The sequence below is a fragment of the Leucopleurus acutus genome (genome assembly GCF_964270905.1).
Source record: "Leucopleurus acutus genome assembly, chromosome: 11".
Lineage (NCBI taxonomy): Eukaryota > Metazoa > Chordata > Mammalia > Artiodactyla > Delphinidae > Leucopleurus > Leucopleurus acutus.
The window spans coordinates 39,358,416-39,381,032 of NC_139152.1; the positions used below are offsets into that span (position 1 = coordinate 39,358,416).

At 60.6% G+C, this 22,617-nt stretch overlaps 1 protein-coding gene across 3 annotated transcripts in view; it reads right to left on the reverse strand.

Moving 5' to 3' along the window:
* HDAC7 (histone deacetylase 7) overlaps positions 1–22,617 on the reverse strand; it is a 35,227-nt gene that overhangs the window by 2,925 nt on the left and 9,685 nt on the right. The window contains exons 2-23 of one of the 3 annotated variants that reach the window (XM_082849905.1): positions 16,363–16,413; positions 13,006–13,193; positions 12,780–12,870; positions 12,374–12,485; positions 11,687–11,802; positions 11,334–11,459; positions 10,861–10,952; positions 10,583–10,678; positions 10,269–10,449; positions 9,901–10,101; positions 9,567–9,760; positions 8,185–8,404; positions 6,786–6,919; positions 6,500–6,620; positions 6,196–6,245; positions 4,839–4,946; positions 3,859–3,914; positions 3,595–3,682; positions 2,390–2,509; positions 2,069–2,166; positions 758–876; positions 11–144 (exon numbers count right to left, since the gene is read on the reverse strand). In XM_082849905.1, coding sequence (XP_082706031.1) covers positions 11–144; positions 758–876; positions 2,069–2,166; positions 2,390–2,509; positions 3,595–3,682; positions 3,859–3,914; positions 4,839–4,946; positions 6,196–6,245; positions 6,500–6,620; positions 6,786–6,919; positions 8,185–8,404; positions 9,567–9,760; positions 9,901–10,101; positions 10,269–10,449; positions 10,583–10,678; positions 10,861–10,952; positions 11,334–11,459; positions 11,687–11,802; positions 12,374–12,485; positions 12,780–12,870; positions 13,006–13,193; positions 16,363–16,413 — 2,696 coding nt within the window. Of the gene's footprint in view, positions 1–10; positions 145–757; positions 877–2,068; positions 2,167–2,389; positions 2,510–3,594; positions 3,683–3,858; positions 3,915–4,838; positions 4,947–6,195; positions 6,246–6,499; positions 6,621–6,785; positions 6,920–8,184; positions 8,405–9,566; positions 9,761–9,900; positions 10,102–10,268; positions 10,450–10,582; positions 10,679–10,860; positions 10,953–11,333; positions 11,460–11,686; positions 11,803–12,373; positions 12,486–12,779; positions 13,194–16,362; positions 16,414–22,617 lie in introns of those variants that run through there. The other 2 variants (XM_082849904.1, XM_082849906.1) reach the window with 2 other exon arrangements.

The window sequence follows — 22,617 nt, forward strand, 5'->3', positions numbered from 1 at the left end:
GGCTCCTCACCTTGTTGCCTAGAAGAGCAGCCACACAGGCCTCAGAGGCGTCACAGATGGCTGTGAGATCGTGGCCACCCTCCAAGGCCAGCACCACCGCGCCTCCCGCCAGGCTCATCAGCTGCTGCGTCATGTACCCAAAACCTAGACGGTTGCGCGAGGAGGGTTGGGGGGCAGCGGTGGAGGAGAGGGGGGCCCTCTCTACCTCTGGTAACTCCCTGCTTGACTCCTCCCTTAGAAAGAGTGACTCATGCAGAAGTCTCTACCTTCCCAAGTGCTTTCACACGGAATCCCCTGTAAATCCCATTAGTATGCCTCACTGAAGGCTCAGCGAGGTTAAGGGCAGCTAGTAAGTGGCAGGGCTAGGACCGGAACCCAGGGCATGGACTCCAGCCCATGTCTTTTTCGCTAAGACACACCATATTCCTCTCTGTCCTCCAGGCCCCATGGCCCAGGGGGCTGAGTGGGCTCCCTCTGTTCTGAGAACACTGCTCCTCCCCACTGCCCCCCCAGGAGAAGCTGCCAGCCCAGCCTGGGAAGGACACAGCTGGGGTGGGAGGAGTCCTGTGACTGAGCTTCCAGGTCTACGGGACTTAAGCCCCCTGGGTGTGACTTAGGCCACCCACAGTGAACTGACCTGGTCTGTGCTGGGGCCCTGGGCCAGCCACTGCCACCTCCCCCTAGCCTTGGGCTGTGCCGCCCCTCCCGGCCTAGCCTTCACTCCCTACACCTGCCCCCTGGGTTGGGCCCTCCTTACATTTGGCGGAAACGTGGTAGCCGCCCAGTGGGGGTGGGTGACCCTCGGCAGCATCAAACCCAGCTGACACCAGGACCAGGTCCGGAGAGAACTCCCGGGCGATGGGCATCACGACTATCCTGTGTGGGCAGAAGGGGGGCTCACCACGCTGTGCAGGGCTGCCAGGGGCAGAGGCCAAGGGCCCCGCCAGCCCTCTCCCACCAACTCTACTGGGGGCACCCTGCTCTCAGGACTCCTAGACACCCACTCTCCCAGCAGGATGAGCAGATGCCTCTGACTTCCTTGACCTTGGCTGGCCACCCATGTCCCTGGTACAGCCTAAGGACTCAGCCACCCAGGGCGCTTCACTGGCGAGAGGCCGGAAGGCACCCGAGGGAATGAAAGAGGAGTGGGCGTGTGGGTGTGTCTGTGTGTGTTTCGGGAGGTGCGGTGGGCAGGGCCTCGGGAAGGGGCAGGTCACTAAGCCTCAGGGAAACACTGGAAACACTCAGCACTTAGCTGCCACCCACTTAGGACTGAGTTGGCCACACCTCACCACTCGTCACCTGAGAGCTGACCAGGGCGACGGACTCCCTCTGAGGTCCTGGGCCACCAGATCCATTCTCGTCCTCTGCCCCCGCTGGCCCCTCACAGCTGCCTCCCTCCATCCCTCACCCGACTCGGGGGTCTATTTTGGTGTCCTTCAAGGCCCCGGGCTCTGGGCACACAGATGCCAGGAACCCCAGCCCAGGGCTCCCACAGAATTAGCTCTCATCGAGAACACTCTAGAAAAGTATATGGAGACCTACTTCCAGGGTTCTCTTTTTCCAAATGGAGTATAGGAACCCTCAGAGTGAAAGATATAAGGGACCCTGAGCAAAGTCCCTCTTCTAGAATGGCCTTTCTTAAGCAACTCCCCCAATACGGACATCACCTGCTTGCTCTCCCTCTTTCTCCACAATTTAAGTTTCTCAGTTCCTGTGCAGAGCTGCTCGCTCCACCCTGCCCATCTCCCCGCACTCAGGTCAACACTGGCTCTTGGTAACGTGTGACATTATAAACTTTATAATATAAAGCACCCTTTGACCTTTCATTCCGTGTTTCCTGTCTTCCCACAGGGACTGGAGGCCCCTAGAGGCCAGTGTAACAGTGCCTTTCCCTTTGCTTGTCTCAGTCCATAGACCCACTCCGGGGCTGGCTTATAATGTCTAGTAATTGGATGAGGACAGGCTGACCAACCACCTGATCGCCTCCAACCTGGTGCTGTTGGAAAAGGGGACGAGAGGGTGGCCTTGCTGGGCCAGGCCTCCTCTGGGTCCCCAGAGCACTTACCTGAAGGCGGCCAGGTACTCAGGATCCCCCACTGGGGGGTCCAGACCTCCAGCCCAGGCCACATTGACATTGAAGCCCTCACCGCTGCCAGCTCCCACCTGGAAAACAGGAGGCAAGAGAGACGTGAGGAGAGCAGAGTCCCAAGAGAGCGATCCCAGGATGTCAGTGCTGCAAGACCAGCTCATCCTGCCTCTTCACTTCCAGATGGAGAAACTGAGGCTCAGAGCAGCTAAACAGTCTGCCCAGATCACACAGCTAGTTGTGACAGGGGCCGAGTAAGGGCCACAAGGGAGAGTCAGTGGAGCAGGAAGGTGTGGTTACCTCATCTACAGCCCCACTGCCTGGGAAGAAGTTGCCATCGTCGTGGCGATGAAGGGAGATGTAGAGCACGCTGGGGTCCTGGTAGAAGGTCTGCTGTGTGCCGTTGCCATGGTGAACGTCCTGTGCAGGGAGACGGGCAGCGGATTAGGGCAGGTCTGAAAGCAGAGACATGGAGACTGGGGCAGGTTGGAAAGGTTTCAAGGTCGGTGACCATTCTGAGGGTCAGGAGTCGAGACTGGGGGTGAGAACATGGGGGCTCCTAGAGCGAAACTGTTGCGTGACCCACGGGCACTCTCTGAGCCTCAGTCTCCCCCTGTATGTATAGATGTGTACAGAGCACGCTAGGAGGGAGTAGCAATAACACGAAACCCTGAAGGGGAGGAAAGAGTGCGTGCCAGGGGAGGGTCAGTGCCAGGAGAGGGAAGAGTCCAGGGTCACACATGTCAGGAACTCTCGCTACTGTGTCTTGCCCAAGGTCATGGAGTGATGCAAGTGATGGAAACCATGCTCCGCTGCAGAGGGGCCGGACCATGAGGCCCAGCGCCACCCCTCCAGGGAGAGCCATGGTAACTCACAGGACCATGCGTGGGCGCAAGTGTGGAAAGTTCCTCCACTCTCCTCCATTCTGTGTAGGAATGTCCCATAAGCAGATGTCAGTGCAAAGTAGAGCACGAGGCCGTGCTCCAGAGCTAACAGGCCTCGGTTCAAATCACAGTCTCAGGACTGAGGAGGTGTAGAGCTGTGTGCAAGTTACCTAACCCCTCTGTGCTCACTTTCCTCATCTGTAAACCAGGTCAGAGTCAGGGTTAAATATAGGAGGCGTGAAACCATCAGTGTCTGGATGCGATTAGTGGTATGTTGATGTTATGTGTTATTACTGGTACTGTCACTACCTGCAGGAGAAAGGCAGAAATGATCAGATCTGCAGAAAGAAGCCAACAGAGGCCAGAAGACGGCATTCCAATGGCCCCTGCCCTGTGGGAGCTGAGGCCTTTCCATATACCATCTCCTCTGGGCCTCCCAACAGCCCCGTGATGGGGGCATTATCCTCACCGCATTTCCCCCGTTTTACACAGTGGGGGAACCGAGGCTTGGGGAGGCTAATGCGGAACTAGGCAGGACGTTAAGCCATGTCTCCTAACGCCAGGCTCAGGGCTCTTTCCACAGGCCTCTCGGACCTGACGGGGCCAGGACCCGGGACCCACCCAGTCCACGATGAGGATCTTGCTGGCCTTGCCCTGTTGTTGCAGCTGCCGGCAGGCGATAGCCACTGAGTTGAAGAAGCAGAAGCCCCTGGAAGGAAAAGAGAGGTCGTGCCAGCCCATTCCCTCCCGTGCCGCACCCCTTCCACCTGCCTCTGGCCCGGCCCAGCCCCAGAAGGCTCAGAGGAAGGAGGGGGAACATCCCAACAGGAGGGCCTTGAGGGCCTGCCCCTACCTCAGCCCACCCAGGCCTCCCCCAGGCCTTACATGGCTGTGGAATGGTCTGCATGGTGTCCTGGGGGCCGAACCACAGCAAAACCGTTCTGGAAACAGAAAGAATGCTCGTCAACCGAAGAGCCAGACCTCTGACCCACGCCTCCATGAACCTGCCCCCGCCCACCCCATCCCCAGGCTCCTCCCCCGAGAAGGGACCACAGGGCAACAGCTGCCAGTGTGACTGACCCTGACCAGGCTGGGTATCAAGGGCCCTGTGCTGACCCCCGGGCCGTGAACACAGAACCTCCCACCCTGGTGGCTCCTGGCTGTTACCACTTTGGAATCACAACAGCTGTTATTTGTTGGGCAAAATCTATGTGCCTGGCACTGTGCTAAGCACTGGGTAAATGCTGGATTTCATCCTCACAGCTCTCTGAGGTAAACGTTATCTAATCTTCATAAGATAAACACTGTTATTATATCTGGTTTACAGACAGCAGAAACCTGGAGCTTCCGCGGGTCTAACAACATGTGCAAAGTTGCCTGGTTGCAGATGGTGGAGCCAGGACTTGGGCTGTGAGCTCCTAAACAGCAGGCCGGGGGGGGGGGGGCTCGGCACAAGCCCCCGTAAGGTGCCCAGCCCACAGCAAATGAGCAAATGAGCGCCAACCCGGTCTGTAAACCCTCAGCATCACCAACAGGCACTCTGCCAACGCACGGGGCTCCCGAGAGGCCCTGCAACTTGCCCACGGTCCACAGTGGGTCTGTGTTAACCGATCCTGGATGATCGTGACCCTGTCTCTCTTAGAGACCACAGGCCCAGGGGCACAGTGGCTTGCTTCCCCACCAGGTAACAGGAGCCTAGGGTTCAGATCTCATCTTGGTCCCCAGAGCTCTCAATTTCCCTTTCGAAACCCTGTGGTGATATCCAAGAGGAATGTGATGCTGGGTGTCGGGTCTGGCCTTCCCCGCTACCCCATCCTCTGCCTCCTTCCTCCGTGGCTTGCCCACCCTCCACTCGAAACTCCTACCTTTAGCTCTCGGGAAGCCACTTTGAAGGCGAGGTCAGTGACGCTGCCGGCAGCCCAGCGGGCCGCGTTGGAGGAGTGCAGCTCGTTCCAGATGGTGTCGGTATCCACCTGCGGGGGCCAGAGTCAGGGCCCGCATCATCCTAGGCCTCCCACAGCAGCCAGGGCCCGGGGGGCGGTGCCCACCCCACGGCCAGGACCCCAGGGGCAGGGAGCTGGGCAGACGGCGCTGCCGCCCCACTGCCCCGCCGCCCAGAAAAGCAAGGCCTCCCGTGTCCCCCAGTCCCGGCACGACTTCTCCTTCCCAGCTTCAGTCCATATCACCAGCCCGCAACTGGCCAGCACTCTGCCGGCAGCATCGCGCCTGCCCCCCGGTCAGAGGAGGGGGCATGGCGTTACCTGGGCGGGACTTGGGGTTTGGGCCTGGAGGGGGTTTTAAGCCCCAGCTGACTCTGCTCAGGCCCTCGGGACCGTCGGAGCTCGAGGGGCCGTCTGCACCACTGTCTTCCACTCGGGGCCCCTAGCCCAGGCTGGGAGGCCCCCCAAACCCAGTCCCTGGGCCTCAAGGCTAGGGAGGGGCCGGGGGGCGTGATGGGGAGATGGGGAGGGCGAGGCGGACCGAGAGAGGCGAGGAAGGCAGAGAGAGTCGCAAGAGGCTGGAGAAAGAGAGAGAGACAGAGACAGAGAGGGAGCGGAGGGAGGAGAAAACAGAAGCAACAACAGTTGGAAAAATCAGAAAGTGGCAAGAAATGGGAAGTTGTGAACAGGGCGCTGACCGGCTCCCACGCAGCCCCCCAGCGACAGCTCCCATTTCCCTCCAGGACCGGGCCTCCGTCCCCTGCCTCCACACGCCCGGTTTGGTTTGCGCAGGGACCTTTTGAGGGGAGGAGAGCACTGCCAGCAGGCAGAAGTCCCCCGGCAGAGTGAGAGGGAGCCCGGAAAGCTAGGGCGTGGGAGGGACAGGCCTGGGTCGCCAAGGACACCCCTGCAGACCCAGGGTCGCCAGAGGCATCCCTGCAGCCCCAGGCCGGGCAGCCCACTCCAGGGACGCAAAGCAGCCTGGAGGCCAGCGTGCTCACGACGGGAGACGAGCCCCAGCCCCGGGCCCGGCCCTGCTCTTCGGGCCTCCTCAACAGCCACCAAATGCCTTGCAAGTGTGAGGGATGGGACTCCACACTCAGGAAGACACGCCCGCCACAGGGAGCTTCCAGGCGGCACAGGGGCACTATGGGAGAGCCCCTGGCCCACGGGGCCCAGCACAACCACAAGAACAAGCAGGCAAGGGCTGGGCCTGGGAGAACGGAAGGGAGGAGGTCTGAGAGCCCGTGGCCACGCGCGCTCGAGACCTCGGCACACTTACCCCAACGCCACCGCAGGGCAGCATCACGAACATCCGCTGTGCCAGGAGCCCTGTGGGGAGAGGTCCAGGCGTGTGAGCCGCATCTGCTCTGCCTCCGGCCGGGAGCGGGGAAGCTCTGAGAAGAGGGCCAGGCGGGGTGGGCAGGGAGGGGTGCAGGTGGGCAGCAGAGGGACTAAGGGCGGCATGGGGGTGTCCCGGACGCTGGAGGGACAGGCTGGGTGGAGCTAGGACTAGAGCACAGGGGATGCTCAGGCTGGGTGAGCCAGGGGAGGTCTGGGGGCCCCAGGCGCCATCGGTCCCCTACCTGCCAGCTTCCCATTGTCCAGTTTGAGGCGGCTGAGCGGGTTGGTGCCGTAGAGGAGCACGTGCCGCTCCGAGTGCACTGACTGCAGCTCCTCCAGGGAAGCCTTCCGGCCCCGTAGAGACTGAGGAAGGACCCACAGAGCTCCTGAGCCCCTGCTCGGCCCCTTCCCTGCCACTCCCACCACCCCGCCGCCCCTCATCTCACTCGGGCTCCAGGGCCTCCCAGCCCCTTCCCTTCTGTGACCCTCAGCTCCTCCGACCCCACAGCCCCCACGCCGCCTCCTTACCTCGCACTGGCTCCGGAGCCCCCGCTCCAGCAGCCGGGACCAGATGCTCTGGATGCGGCCTGCGTGCTCCGGGTGCCGGCTGTTGTCTCCGCAGGAGCACTGGTGCTTCAGCATTACTGAGTCATAGACCAGCCCTGCGGGGAGCAGGGGTCAGGGCCAGGGCCCCGGGGAGTCCCCACCCCCGGCCCCACCATGGAGCCAGGCCGGGCACGCCCTCCACACCCCCGCACAGCCCCACATGCCCCATCCTGCCCCTCGGAGCCCGTACGCACACCCCCAGCTGCTTACCCAGGCAGCCTTGGGCGCCTCACCCACACATTACGCAGCCCCGGCCAGCACAACCGCCACCCAGCCGCTGCCTTCCCGACTCACTGACACCCCCACGTGGCCCAGGGACAATGACCATGACCTCAAGAGCTCAGAGCCTAACACAGGGAGGCCTGATGCCAGGGGCTCGCACTGGATGTCAGGACCCAAATAGGCACCCCCGAACTGGGAGCTGGGAGTCCACAGTGGGCCACGTGACAGGACAGATGCAGTTTTGGGGCAGTGACTGTTTCAGCCTGACCAGCAGGACGCCCAGAGGAGGGCCCTGCACGCTGCCAGTGGGAGGGTCACTTTCAGAACATCTCAGGACATTAGGCTCTTCAGAATGCTCACAGCATTTGACCCGGGGATGCCACTCCTTGACAGTGACCCTCGGGAAACAATCCCAGGGATAAGGGGAGATTTATAGAAATTTACAAGGAAATTCAAACGAGCAAAAATGAGTAACCACCTAACTGCTCAACCCATAGGAAATCTTTAAACAAAAATACTGTGATGACATACTACAAGATCTCATTTTTAAAGTTTAATTATATCACAAGGTGTTCATGATGTGCAAAGTGAAGGAAGCAGGATACAAAACGTAGCCACAAAATGTACCGTGTGTGAGATTTATAGACGTGGCTAAAACAAAGACCGGCTTGAAAGAGGGCAGCATTTACAAGGGGCTGCCTCTGGGTGGCGGGATACTGGCTGGTGATTTTTGTTCTATTCTTAGGCTTCTCTGTATTCTTCAAAATTTCTAAAATGCTCAAGTTATTTTCACAAGCAGAGCAACAATAATAAATATCGTTTTTGAAGGCCCGGACTAGTCGTCAGGAGACCTGAATTCTTAGCTTGGCCTGACTGCCAGCTTGCTGTCCCCTTCGATTTCCTGAACCTGGGTCTCCTCAGTTGTAAAATGAGAACAACCAGTTGCTCCACGGGACGCTGGGGGGATCTCATAAGACTAAGAAAGTGTTCTGTGGCCTCGAGAAATGTCCTGAGTGAACCATGACACAGACATGGTCCTCTGCCCCGAGGCTCCGTGTGCACCCAGCCACTTCCTCCTGCCCTCCAATCCGGGCCTTACCTGTGGTGAAGGGCAGGGTCCGGGCAGGGGTCTCTGAGCTGGGCAGGACACGGGCCTGGCTGGTGGGCTCTGGGGTTGGCAGGGAGGCAGGCGCGGCTGGGGAAGACTGAGCCCTGGACAGAGGCCGGTGACCGCCCTGGGCCAGGGGAGGCAGCACGGAGTCCCCAGTGGCTCCCCGGGGGAGCCGCCCAGTCAGTCGCTGCTGCTCCCAGAGGTACACCTGAGGGACACAGGGGTCTCAGTCTCCAGGTTCTCAGTACCCTGCTCCATCCACCTCTGCCCACTGCCTTGGAAACCTCCAGGCAGGCCCCTTTTCTGCAGAAGCCTCTGGCCCTGCCTCCCAGCTGGGCTCTGGCCTTTGAGTCGCTGAGCTCCCTGCCTCTACCAACCCCCCGAAAGGTCTGCACCCCAGACTGACCACCCTATTCCACCAGAGCTCCCTGGGCCCTCGAGACTCCAAGGTGAGAACCTGGGTGAGGGGCCTCAGGCTGGCTCTGACCAGGATCTCTTTGTCTCCAAGGACTGCCAACCACCCAAGGACACAGGGACCTGAGTGAGCCTACACGTGTGGCCTGCTACCACGTGTTACGGGCTGAGTTGTGTCCCCTCCCACCTCACATTTAGGATGGAAATCCTAACCCCCAGTCCCTCAGAATGCGACCTGATTTGGAGACAGGGTCTTTACAGAGGTACTCGAGTTAAAAATGAGATCATTAGGGTCAGCTCCAACATGACTCTGGTTCTTATGAAAAGGGGAAATTGGGACACAGACGTGGACAAGAAGAAAGACGATGTGCAGACCCAGGGAGAAGGTGGCCGTCTACAAGCCAAGGAGAGAGGCCTGGGACGGCTCCTTCCCTCACAGCCCTCAGAGGGCACAACCCTGCCAACACCTTGATTTCAGACCTCTAGCCTCCAGAACGGTGGGAAAATAAGCCCTGTTGTTTAAGCCGCCCAGTTTGCAGCACTTGTTACAACAGCTCCAGCAAACCAATACCCCACGGCTTGACTTGCACAGCTGAAGGGCTGAGCCCATCTCTGCCACACCTCCTGCCCTAGCACCTTCCTGGAAACAGTACAAGCGCTCACAGGGGAGAAGTCCTAGGGCAGGAATGTGTGGGGCTCTGTGAAAGGCCAGTCTCGCTGCTGGACGAGGGACACGGCTTCACCCTGAGATGGGAAGGCTGCTGGAGGGTGCGGCACGTGTACGTGTACGTGTGTCTGTCTGTCTGTCTGTAACTTGCTGTGGAATTGGCAGAGGAACTGTGGGTCCCAGAGCTGTCCCCTGCGCTGATATCCCATCTCCCTCCCTCCCATCTTTACCAGGCCCCAGAGTCTCCTGACTCTGCCTTCCACCGAGGGGCACCTGGGCACTACCATACCTGCTGGTGCTGCTGGAGAGGAACAGGGCCTCGGGCCTCATGCTGCCCATGGCTGGCCTCCCTGTGCTCCAGGCCGTCATCCCCCAGCGGCCCCACACCCCCGCCATCTGTCTCGAGGTCCTCCGCCGAGGGTATCTGCTGCAGTCGGGGCTTCTCACTCGGCTTGGCTGGCCTCTGGGGAGGGGAGATGCTAGCTGAGAGACACGCTGGGCCCCCAGGAGCCACACGTCCTCCCTCCGACCCTCCAGATCTCTGCCCCTCCTGAGTCTCCCTTCTTTCAGCCCCCAGGGTCCCAGTTTAGCAACCCCTCGCCACCTCCCCTACGCAGTTCCACTCACCTTGATCAGCTGGACATGAGGTTTGAGCCGCTCCAGGCGGGGCTGCAGGGGGCCCAGCAGTGGGGGGGCAGTGGCGCTTGGGGGCAGGGGCTCTGAGCGGGTCCGGCTCAGCGGCCGGTGGAGGCCTGACCCGGAGGGCCGCTCGGTGGTCAGTAAGGACTGGGCAAAGTGGAAGGGCAGGGGCCCAAGCCCGGGCACTGGAAAGAACGGGGTGGGGGGCATAAGGAGGGAACCACAGGGAGGAGCAGAAGGAAGCAAGGGTGGGGCGGGGAGGGGGCGAGCCAGGAGGAAGGGACCCTGCCCACGCTTGGCCTTCAGCAGGGTGCAGGTATCCAGCCCCTCTCCTGTAGAAGCTGGGACTCACCAGTCAGCAGGGGGGCGTGAGAGACCGAAGGATCCAGGAGGAGAATGGGCTGCAGGCGAGAGGGCAGGGGGCCTCCAGCCTCGGGCTCCAGGCCATGGGGCAGGAAGAGGGGAGCATGGGGACTCGCCAGGACTGGTCCCCGAGGGCCCAGAGTCGCATGGGTCCTGCGGTCACCATCAGCCTGGAGGAGAGGTGGGGAGCATCACAGGGGAGAAGATCCCAGCAGGGAGACGGTGAAGGCCATCAGGTGGGGTGTAGAAGGAAGAGGGAGATCTCGGGCGCTTGGGGTGGGGGAGGGCGCCTCAGCCACTCACCCTGGCAGGGGCGGGCAGCCCCAGCGTGATTGTGGGCAGCAAGGCGAACGGAGCCAGAGAGGTCTCCTGCAGCCGCAGCCGCTGGCCCAAGAGCGCCTGCCATGGGAGCAGGGCAGGGGTCACCGGTCCCAGACCTCCACCCCTGGGCACGCCTTCCCCAGAACCCCCAGGAGGCTCCGGTGGGGGCTGCCCAGACCCTGCGGCCCCAGCCTGGTCGGGCCGCCTGCTGAGAGGAGCCTCAGAACTGCCCCCGAGAGCCCAGCCTGGCAAGGCCTTACCTCGGAGCCCAGGACCGGGTTGGGGCCGTGCTCGCTGTCATTGGGGGAGCTGCACCCTGACGCCGGCGTGCTGCTACTACTGGGGGAGGAGTCTGAGGGTTGGGGAGAGGGGGACACGCCGTCAGGGGCCAGGAGGCGGGGCCAGGAGGCGGGGCCAGGAACAAACCCCTTCCCCAGTGGGCGGGCTCTGCTTCCTGCTTTCTTCCCAGCAGGGCGGGCAGAAGGGAGGCCGCCACCAGTCTCCAGTGCGTTTGGACACTTGTTTGTTTAGCGTGCCCCTTCTTCTGGTCAGGCGGCAGCTTAGCCAACAGAGCAAGGGGGCGGGGGGTTTAGCCCCAACTTGCGCCCTGGCGAGTGTGTAGGACAGCCCCCGACAGATACCCATGGCAGCCCTGAGGCGGGCATCCCTTGTCTGGGTGGGGCCTGACCCAAAGGGACCGGGCCTGCCACCCGCCCACCGCGCCGGGCCTCACCGCCGAGGGTCTCTGCCGGCCGCCGCCGGAGGCTGGGCGGGGCGCTCTCCTTCCGCAGCAGCGGGTTCTTCCTCCGCTCCAGGGACTTTTTGGGCTTGTAGCGCAGCTTCAGGTTGGGCTCAGAGACTGTGGGAACACCGGCGTTACTAGGCCCACACCCCCCCACACCCCCCACCCCAGTCTCTGGCCTACGCCCTCCCTCCCAGTCCTCTCTGAGAGAGGCCAGAGAAGGCAGTGCCACAGAGAAAGCCACCGGGTGCAGACTGTCCCCCGCCCAGCCAGGCCCCCCTCCCTGACCCTCATCCAAGGTCCTTCCTTGCCCCTGGAGGTCCCTGCCGGCCTGTCCCACGCACCTGTCTTACGCAGAGGGAAGTGTTCTGGGGGGTCGCTGGGCAGGCTGGGTACAGGAGGCAGGAAGCTGCTGAGCATGGAACGGGCAGCTCCTTCCGTCTCCAAGGGCTCAAGAGTTCTGTGGGGTGAGTGCCAAGGCTGCTTCAGAGCGGCAGGCATGCCCAGAGGCCTGACAGCCATCTCATTCCACCCTTTGAGACCTGCTAAGGAAGGCAGCAGCCCGCAGGGTCAGGAAGTGCCTCGCCGGCAGGAATACCGGCCATCTCCAGGTGGCAGCATTGGGCCACCCATCCTACCTGCAGCCCACTGGTGATGCCGCCCTCGGACCTAGGCATAGGAGCCAGGGTCCGGGGCTTGGATAAGGGCCAGACACAATGGGAGGATCCTGTTCTCGGAATCAGGATGTTTGTGTGATTACAGGAAGATATAAAGAGAAAAGAAAGCTAGCGTGGTGTGTGTGTGAGAGTGTGTGCGACAGGCGGGGGAGGAGCGATAATTAAAGGACAAGAGAGCAGGTATCAGTTGGGAGAGGGGTTCGGGGGAGGCCTTATGATTAGAAGTGAGGGGTGAGGATCAGGTGATGGGCAGCTGGGAGGAAGAGGGGGCGAGTGTACGTGTGCTCACAGGTTGACATCCAGGGAGGAGGGGCGCGGCAGGGACACGAGGGGGCAGGTGGGAGAGGAAGTTACCTGTAGGGAACGCTGGGGCTATTGGGATGGACCGTCCTCTCTAAGGCTGCCTGCTGTTTCTTCAGAATCACCTCTGCCAGCTTCTGCTTGACCACACTGCTGGCTACGGCACCTGCAGGGGCAGAAATCATCAGTGGGCTGGGGGTGGGTGGACTGGTGGCCTCCCTGGAACATTCTCTGCCCGTTGCCCTGACCACGCGCCCAGGACGAGGCATCCCAGGGACCCCTCAGGCAAGAGCCAAGCCTGAGGCCCCACCTCTTCCGTGAAGCCTACGGGTCCGCCTTCCCCCCCACCCACATTCGCCGGCAGCGCCCAGCAAGCAGAGGGGGACCCAGGCCGGCACTCCCCCGTCCCGTGCCCACGAAGGAGGCCGTGGACACCGGCTGGGGAGGCCTCCATGCTTACTGCGCTTGCTCTTGTCCTTATTGAGAAGCTGCCGCAGCTCCTGCTCCTGCTGCCCCACCTGCAACTCGGGCAACGGCGTGTCCATTGAGAGCTGTGGGGAGGGCCGGCCGCCCAGGGAGGGGCGAGGAGTTGGAGACGGAGGCGAGGGTCTGGGGAGGCTGAAGGGAGGGAGGGGTGCCGGGTCTGAGCTCGAGGCCGCTGCGTGCGTGGGGAGCTCTATCTTTACCCTCATGGTGTCCGCCGAGCGCTGGGTCTGCAGGCCAGCCAGGAAGAGGTGGTGGTGCAGGCGCTGGGGGTGCTGCAGGGCCAGCAGCGTGGGCTCCGGCGGGGGCTCCACCGGGGGCCGCTGGCCCACCCGCAGGTCCATGGGCTGGGGCTGAGGGCCTGGCGTGTCTGCGCAGGGCCTGGGGCAGCCTGAGCACACAGAGAGGGCAGGGTCAGCCGGAAAGCTCTGCAGGTGCACGGTTACCTCATCAGCCTCCTTCAGATTCACTTGACGATGGTAACACACCCTCCGGGGACCTCTTCCGCGCTGCACCCTCCCCACAGTCCCGCACGGTGGTTATTTTCAAGCCTGTTTCACCCATGAGAAAGGAGGTCGTATAAACTACACAGTCTATCGCTGGTGCTGTGTGGATCGAGCTTTCTGACTCCAAGCATAGAGTTTTCCACGAAATACGCTGCCTCTCCAGGCCAGGATTGGGGGCTGAGGGCCCTTTAGTGATACATTCTGGGCCCTGGCCTCTCCTTGCCTTCTTCCCACCCTGGAAGGAGGATTGGGCCCAGCTGCCCTCTGATGAGCTGCGCTCCGACACAGCGATCGGACAGGCAGTCCCCTTTGTTCAGCCTCCAACCCCGAAGGGCGTCCCAGGCCCTCTCAGTTGCCATCCTCCCTACTCTATCCTAGGCCACAGCATAAAGGGGAGGTGCCTCAAAGCCACAGCCAGCCCTGGCCTGCGCCCTGGGCCTGCACAGCCCACATGCCCGTGGAGCCTGCGCCCAGGTACCCTCACGCCAGCTCTGGGCCTCGGCAGCCTCAGCTGCCTCTTCTCGAGTGTCCCCTGCACCCATGCCAGGAGCACCCTGCCAAGGCTGTGGATGCAGGGGCTATTTATAACTAGCCACCAGACCAGGTCCTGTGCCAGCACCGCCTGCTGGGCCAGGCCAGGCAGCCAGAGACATTCTGAGGTGCTCAGAGGCGGACAGTTATCCCGGAGAAGGGGAAGCAGGTGGGGCTGGGAGCAGGTGCCCTCAGACAGGGCACACAAGCGGGGAAGCCTTTCCGGAGAGGCCTCCTTCAGCTCATCCAACTCTGGGCCTCCCCGACGGGGGCAGCCACAGGCCGTCCTCTGGGCCTGAGCCGGGAGGACTGGAAGGACTGGAAGGACTGAGGAGGACTGTGGCAAAGACCAGCTGGGGAGTCAGGAAATGCGGCATCTGGGCCCAACTCAACCATTATCTTAACATCCACAGCACACGTGCACGATCGCTGCAAACCCTTCTACCTCATCACCCCTGTAGGCCCTGGGAGGTAGTTATTACTATTCCCACGTGAGGAAACTGAGGCGCAGGTGAAGGGACCTGGCCAAGGCCACCCAGCTCGGGGCACAGTGAGCTCGGGTTCCGTCCTGCTGAGGCCAGTGCTCCGTCTCCGTCTTCCCACTGACTTCCAGGAAGTCACCTCCCCTGCCCCACCCGCAGAGGGGTCTCTCACTGGGCAAAGGCAGAGGGGCTTGCAGTAGGTGGTCACTAAGCGGTGTCTGTTCTCACATTCTCTGAGCGTGAGATGGACACAAGAGAGGAGCAGAGGAGGGAGATGCCCTCACGACTCTCTGGATGTCAAGAGACCGGAGCGGGTGTCTGGGCACCCGATATGGCCAAGAGCAGGTAATGCACTGCTTTGATGTTCCCACCTCTTGTTCATGTGTCCACCCAGGGACCCCAAATTCTCATTCTGGTTCCATCTGGGCCTCTGATGCCATTGCACTCCCGCCCCAGGAAAGGTCTCAGTCTTCCCACGTCAGGTGTCCTGGCTTTCCGGGGTGACTTCCCTGCTGATGCAGGAGGGCCCTCAGGGCACCCAGGGCAGGCCACCCAGACTTCAGCCATACAGACTGGGAGCGGCCCCCTCCCTCTCTCCCAGCAGTGCCCCGGCCTCCAGAGCAGAAGGCTGCTGGGAACATGGGAGGGGCTCTGCCTGCAGCCCTGGCAACGCCTCTCAGGGTGACTCAGCATTTGGGGGTCTCCACGGTCTGATGCTAAGCCGGCTTCTGTCAGCTTTGCCTCCCACATCTGCACACGGACCCTCCGCCTCAGCTGTCTGCTCCCGTCCAGCCGCAGCCCACGTACCTCTGAGCTTTAGCTCACAACGTCCCCCTGCTGGTGCCGTCCTCCTCCCTCGAGTCTACTTTTCCAGATCCCACCCTGACTTCCAAGCCCAGCTGGAGTCTGCCCTCTTTCCTGGACCCAGCCCAGCGCCCTGCTGGCTCAAGCCGTCTTCTGGACTTCCATCACACTGGCTGCTCCGGGCCCTGAAAGCGCCGCCCAGGCAGGTACCAAATCTGGATTAAGCTCCAAGGGCAGGGACTTGGTTTTGCCTACTGCTCACTATCCCATCACCTCGAACAGTACCTAGCAAGCGACAGGCACCCAATAACTACTGTTTGATTCGATGAATAAATCTCTAGATCCTCGGTGCCCTGGAACAGAGGTGGGGTTCGTTAATGTTTCTTTTTCCAATTTCTGTCTTTAAATGTTTAGAAGATTACACAACTAGGAGAACTAAATAACAGTAGGTGGTGAACTTACTGTTTCTTGAATGGATGGACAAACTCCTTAATCAGCTGCCCCCTCCTTTGGAACTGGTCACATATCGCATTCGACTATTATTTCCCTTTTTACTTGTATATCTTGTCTCCCCACCTGCCTGTAAGCTTTTGATGGCTAGGACTGAGTCAAAGAGGATAGCGGCCTTCCTTTCTCCCTGCCGTAGTTTGGGTGTCAGGTGTGCACCTTGCACCCAACAGGCCCTCGTCTGGTCCAGCCCCCGCCCCCGCCCCATGGGCACGTCCTAAACCCTCCTCGCCCAGCACGGCCTAACAGCAGCGGGGGCAAGGAATGGTGAGAGACCCACGGAGAGGGGTCCTCTCCCTCCCGCCCGAGAGCACGAGGCATCTTCCCACCCCGCAGGGCTGGTGTGAGGACTGCAGAGCCTACAAATGAGAACGCGCCGCCTTGCCCAGAGCCCACGAGGCAGGGGTCCGAGCATAAGTATTAGCTTCCTACTTGCCTTCCTGTTTCACTGCACCAGCATGGACAAGGAGAGCATCCTGCCTTTCCTTTTCCTGCTGTGCTTCCCAGCTCTGGGGCCAACCTGGATCCAGAGTTGCCTCTCTTATCCCCCCTCTTACCCCTTCCCCACAAAACCCCAACATCGCCCCCTCCCCCAGAACCCCAACCTCCCAACTCTCTGGCCAATCAGCCAGCCACCATTCTGAACCACCCCTGAGCTCCTCGCCCCGCTTCTGTCCTTTCCAGCGCATCTTCCACTCCCCACCACACTCTCCCTCAGGCCCACTCTTACCTGTGCCAGGGGGACTGGGGCAGTGGGCACCCGGGCTCACCTGGGTCCCATCTGTAGAGAGAAGAGAGATGGAGTGAGGCGGCTGCCGGGAGGGGCAGGGGAGGAGGAAGAGAGAGGGCCAAGCCAGGCAGGCCGCCTGCTGGTCCAGGAGGCCCCACTCCAGCCCAAGGGCACCTCCACCAGAAGCTAAGGGAAAAGACAAGACCCCACCCCATTCCTTTCCTCGGACTCCCGTGCCGCCTGAGAGCGATCCCCAGTTCCATCTTCCTCATCTGATCTTTCAAGCGGCTCAGGTATCTTGCTCCGCCAGAGCTCAGTCCACAGCAAGAAACTCAGGAGGCCCTGGTTTACGCAACGGTGCCCTCAGCCCTCCCTGATGTGCTCAGATACAATCTTCCTTGGGCAGCCAAACCAGGCTCCCCTAGCCCGAAGGGGGAGAAGAGGGCTGGGAGGTGAGGTGGGAGAGCACGGCGGCTAAGACTGCACTAAGGATGCCAGGAGGGAGACGGGGAGAAAGGGAGAACAGGCCTGGAAGGGGAACTGGGGCCCCCTCTGAGGCTTCCGCAGTGTGGGAGGGACCGGGTCGTGGCCTGGAGGTCAAGTCAGATCTGGTGGGAGCTGTGAAGTGGCGGGTCTGGAATGCATAGCTCGAGGGCCCCACGGTAGGAACCCCTTTCCTCCTCCTGCCCCATCCTGGGTCCTGCAGCCTCTGTGCCCCCCCGAGAAGAGAACCACTCAGCCTTTTTCGTGGACGACCTCAAAAAGAAGTCTTTGCTTCTGGAAATGGTCACCTCTCCCAGGCTCCTAGGCTCAGCCCAGGGCCCTCCATTCCGTTCAGAACCCATGGAACCCCACGGTAGGGCCAGTGCTGTCGGCAGGCGAGAGGCCCGGGGGTCTCAGGGACTGGCTGGGGTGGGGAGAGACAGAGCTGAGTCCCGAGGCCACCTTTCCCTCCTGCTGTCCCAGCTCAGGGCCAAGGGGATGATGGAACCTGGAGCCTGGAGGCCTCCTGGAGGGGGATATGGTAGAAGCCCTCCTCGGGCAGAAGGGGTATCTTCTGAAGGACAACTGACGGGCGCTGCTCTACTGCCTAAGGGGCAGCCCCAGTCCTCTTCCAGAAGCTGGAAAAGGAGAATTCCCTGCAGGCGGGAGCCTCTGGGGGAGGCGGCAACTCTGGGCACAGAGAGATTCCCACCGACTGCCCTCAGACACTAGTGGCCTGCGCTTCGGATGATGACATTTGGTAGGGGAATGCCGCTCCACCTGTTCAAATGCTGCCCGTTCTCTGAAGTCCAGCACGAGGCCATCTCCTCATGAAGCTCACCCTGACCACACCGCCCCTTACCATCCACAGCACCCACTCTGTGCCCACCACCTCGACACTCCATTCATCAAGGTCTCTGCAGTGTCGCGGCTAAGCCATGCCCATCTGCTCCTAACACCTTGCTGGGCACCTGGCATGCTCTGTTAGGAACTGGCGACTTGAACGCAATGACGCTGCCCTGGCCCCCTGCCTAGCACACGGCATGCGTATTTCTCAGGGTTTGTGAGCCTCAAGGAACAGGAGTATGGGAGGCAGCCTCCCCTCCCCAGGATGTGGTAGCCCCCTACCCTGGACTCTCTTAGGACCTCCCCTTTCTTCTGCGGGACCTGGTCCTCCAAGAGAGGTTTCTGAACTGGACTTCCGGGTGCAGTCCCGGAGACCGTGTCTGGCCTGGAGTCCTTGGCCTCCAGTCCCTACCTCCTGGGAATTCTCCCCTAGCTCCCTCGGTCCCTGCCTGAGGGCTGGCCAGCAACACTCACGCGTGGGAGCACAGCCAGCTTCTCTGTGCCCAGCTCCCCTGGTAACCATGGGTTCCGGACACCGTGCACCCTGTGGATAGGACAAAAGCTAATGGCCCTGAACTCTGTCGTGTTTGTTACGGGGCCCAAAAGGGATGTTCTGTGATGATGATCTATGATGATATAAACTCTGTTCAGAAAAGGTGTGTGTGTGTGTGTGTGTGTGTGTGTGTGTGTGTGTGTGTGTGTGTGTGTGTGTGTGTGTGTGTGTGTGTGTGTTGCCGACAGGGGCAGCTTCTAAAAGCAATGCGTCGAAAAAGTTCTGCTTCTCCTCCGACCCCCTAGGTTTGTACTGAGAGCCTTTGGATTCAGAAGAGCCCAGAGCAACAGAGATAAGATCTGGGGTACAGCTCTCCTGTGTACCAGAGAGAGGAGAGTATCTAAAGGCACCCAGTCAGTGGCTGAACTGAAAGCAGAAGCGGCATCCCAGGCTTGGGGATGAATCTGGGGACCCCTCTTCTCATCAGCCCCTCTCAGAGCGCTGTTACCATTAATTTGGGGTCAGACTGAAATAAAATCAGGAGTGAATGGACCCGAGGGACAGAAAACACTGCGTAGGGCTGGACCCTTCTCCACACAGCTCCGGACCTGGGTGGAGAGCTCTCATTTCTGGAATCCTGGCCACCCCCCTATTTCTACCTTCTTTGGAAGCAACTCTATTCAGGCTGAAGAGGCGGTTTACCTCGTGCTGCGGTTCCTATCAAGTCACCTTCCCCAACCAGACACCTGATCTTACCGAGAAATCCCACCCTAATGGGTCCACCCCGGCCCTCAGCAACCTCCAGGGCAGACACAAATGCCACTCTTCTGTCCCCTAAGCACAAGCTGGTCTCCCACTCCTCCCTTGTCGCCCCAGGCCCTCACCTGCCCAGCAGATGCGACTGGAAACCCGAGCCTGGCCTGACCGCCTGCTCTCCCGGTGCTGCCAGCCCTGCATCAGGGGAGGGCTTCCCCAGGAGCAACGCCACCCACAAGCCCCCTCCTGACGCCTCTGATGTCTTTGTCGAGGCTGTGTCCCCCTCCCTGGTCTCCTGAGGAGCTGAAAAAGGAGAAGCAGGCAGACCCAGGCCCTGCAGGCAGAGGAAAACAGGCAGGAGCAAGAGGCCAAGCCCTGGGTCCAGGGCGGACTCCCTCCACCACCCCACTGCCCTCCTCAGCTCGGGTCTGCTTCCCCTGACATGGGCAGACGAAGTTTGACTTCGCGGGGGGCTGGCAAAGAAGACAAAGCTGGGGGTGAAATGGCTTCAGGAAGGTCCAAGAATAAATAAACAGAAGAGAGAACATCATGGTTGCCTGACTCTCTGACACTGAGTGAGGACTGTGCAGTGTACATTAGGACCTGATGGGGCTTTAGAGACTGTGCAGGCCAACACTCTCACTTCCCAGAGAGGGAAAGAAAGAGGGCAAGGGGCTATGTCACGGTCACCCAGCAGGTCAGTGGTACAGCCAGGCCAGACCAGACCAGTGCAGGGGGAAACCCAAGAAGTGGATCCCAAAAGCAGGTACTAAGTACCTCTGTGTGAGGTCACTGGTCCAGGTCTTTTTTTTTTTTTTTTTTTTTTTTTTGCGGTACGCGGGCCTCTCACTGTTGTGGCCTCTCCCGTTGTGGAGCACAGGCTCTGGACGCGCAGGCTCAGCGGCCATGGCTCACCGGCCCAGCCGCTCCACGGCATGTGGGATCTTCCCGGACCGGGGCACGAACCCGTGTCCCCTGCATCGGCAGGCGGACTCTCAACCACTGCGCCACCAGGGAAGCCCTGGTCCAGGTCTTGAAGGGATGGAAAAGTGAATAAAACCTGGCTCTCACTTTAAGGAGTTTAAGGTACAGCCCACAGGTGGTGTTTTTTTTAACTGAAAAGTACACTACTTGCAGACAGGACAGTGATTCACAGAGCCCCTGAAAGTATGAAACCAGAAGTTTCTCACTCATCCAACTCCCTAGACCTTCCCTAGACTCAACCCCTTTTAACAGTTTCTTGTGTTCCCCTTCCAGAAATTCTCTGCTGGTTATTAATTCTATTGCTCAGTATCTTGGCACCAAGCTGCTTATTACTGAGATTTATCCAGAGCCCAGTGGGCTGCACGCTGGCTGGAAACTCCTGCCCCATGAAGTGATAGACGCGAGGGTCCACAGAACAGAGGACATTGGCTTTGAGGTCAGATGGACCTGGGTTCAAACTCTGACTCCCTCAGTGACCGGCAGGGAGAGCCAGGGACACGTTGCAGCCTGGGCAAGCCTTGGCTATGCCTCTGAAATAAGAGGATAAAGAATATGGACGGGGAAGAGGCCGTGTGAGATGAGCAGTGCTGTGTGAAGCAGGGAGCACATGGCGGGTGCTCCCGCCATGGTCGGGATTCACACTGCTTGCTCCCGAGCTAGTCTGCAGCCTCCCTCTGGCACAAGCATTTCCGTGTCTGATACCACCTGTGTCCTCCCCTCGTCCGCCACAGTCCACTGTCTCCCAGATGTAGTCCCGGTCCCATCTCTTATCCCGACTCTCCCAACCACAGGCTCTTCTCTTCCTCCGCCCTCTGAACTTTTGTAAACTAACACTTTACTACGTGCCGGGAGTTGTTCTAGGTGCCCTACGTTTGCTAATTCGCCTAACCCTCATGACAAACCTATGAGGTGGTTACTGTTTTTATCCCCATTATATAGACTAGTCAACTGAGGCCCAGCAGTATTAAATAACTTGTCTGAAGGCACAGAACATGGGAGTGGCTGAGCTGGGACTCGAGCCAGGCAACTGGGCTCCAGAATCCATGTTCTCAAGCAATGCTCTCCGCTGCTGCTCCCCAGCACTTCCACTGCCACAGGCCAGCGGGTGGACAGCAAATGCACGACCCGGCAGGGCACAGGGAAAGATCCCAAAATCCCATAGCCCCCCAGAGACCCGAACCGGCGGCCAACTCCAGCCCTGCTGCAGGTTAGAGGGCAGAAGCTGCCTGTTCCACCTTTGGGCCCCCGTGAAGACAAGCCCCCCAAATCACTTATAGATAGCAACTGTTGACTCTGCAGATTCTAAGAACTGATTTCGTACTGTACGTGGGGACAGGAGCCGGCGACCTTGGAAGAGCACCGGCTTCATCTCCCAGGCGGTCGGGTGCCCTGCCCTGTCCCTTCTTTAGTTGCTCCCGAGTCCCTCTGAGGCTTTCTCAAAGCACGCTCCGCTGGGAGGGCGGGCGGGGCGGGCAGAGGCTCGGCTCCCAGGTGAGCGGCCTGGGATGTGGACCTGCCCAGACAAAGGCCTCCAGTCAGGCCGAGGCAGGGGGCCGCCGCTCTGCAGGCTCAGCAGCTGTGCGCCAGGCGGGAGGCTGGACGTGAGGGCCGCAAGGCCGGCCCTCCGTCTCCGCAGCCAGCATGCCCCTTTCCCCGCGCCTGGGGCCCTGGGGCAGCTATTTTTAGCTCTTGACACCTGGGTATTTTGCAGCCGCAGGATGTCCGGTTCGGAGTCTCTTTCTGGGAATCCCACATGGGGCAGTTGTAAACAGCCCGACGCAGCGGCGGCCCGAGCTGGGAGCCGGCACCCCCCTTTCTGCTGTTTGAGATGAATCAAACAGGAAGCAGACGTAACCATGGCAGCGGCAGCTTGCGCTCCCTGGGGGTGGGAAAGCGTCCTCCCTGGCTCCTTGTCCCTGCCCCAAGTCCATTCCATTTAGTGGCCTCTCCTCACAGATGGCAGGGGGAGCTGGGCCGTTCTGAGTTGTGAGCGGCTGGCAGTTCCTGGGACTGGCGCTCCCTGGAGAGCCTCACTGCCCTCTGGCAAAGAAAACCAGAAGTCCCTCCAAGCCCGGCCCGCCCCCGCTCCCGGGGCCTCTCGGACCACCACTCAGCCTTCCCCGGCTGCCCTCTGTGAAGGTGGGAAAGGGAGGGCAGAGCCACTTGCTCAGGGGCTCAGGGTGTGCAACACCCCTGAGCAGGCAGGTTCCTCCAGTCCCACGCCCAGACCCCTGGTCCAGCCTGCCCTAGGGTTTCCCGGGTCCCGAAAGGCCTCAAAAACCCCAGTTCCCACTTACCCTCACTCCCCTGTTCCCGGAGCACCAATCCCTGAAACAGGAAGTTCAGCATGATGTCTAACCACCATCTTTCCTATCATAAGCAAAACAGCCTGAGCAGTCAAGATGGGGCCCCCATCTGTAACACGGGGAGAAGAGTCGAGTTTCTATCAGCTTCTGCCTTTGTCTCTCCCCCTCCCCCACCCCCTGGTGCCCCACTTAGACCAGCTGCTCCCTCTTAGCCGCCCGCCAGCCCCAGCCAGTCTTTCTCAAGGGCCAGCGCTTGCCCCAACAGGAAGCACAGTCACCGCCCCGGGGCTGTCTCGGAGCCGCTCCTTTCTCCCCTCTGAGGTCTCCTGTTCATGCCCTCGCCCTCACTGATCCCTCAGCTTCTGGAGACCCTGCTTCCCTGCGCAC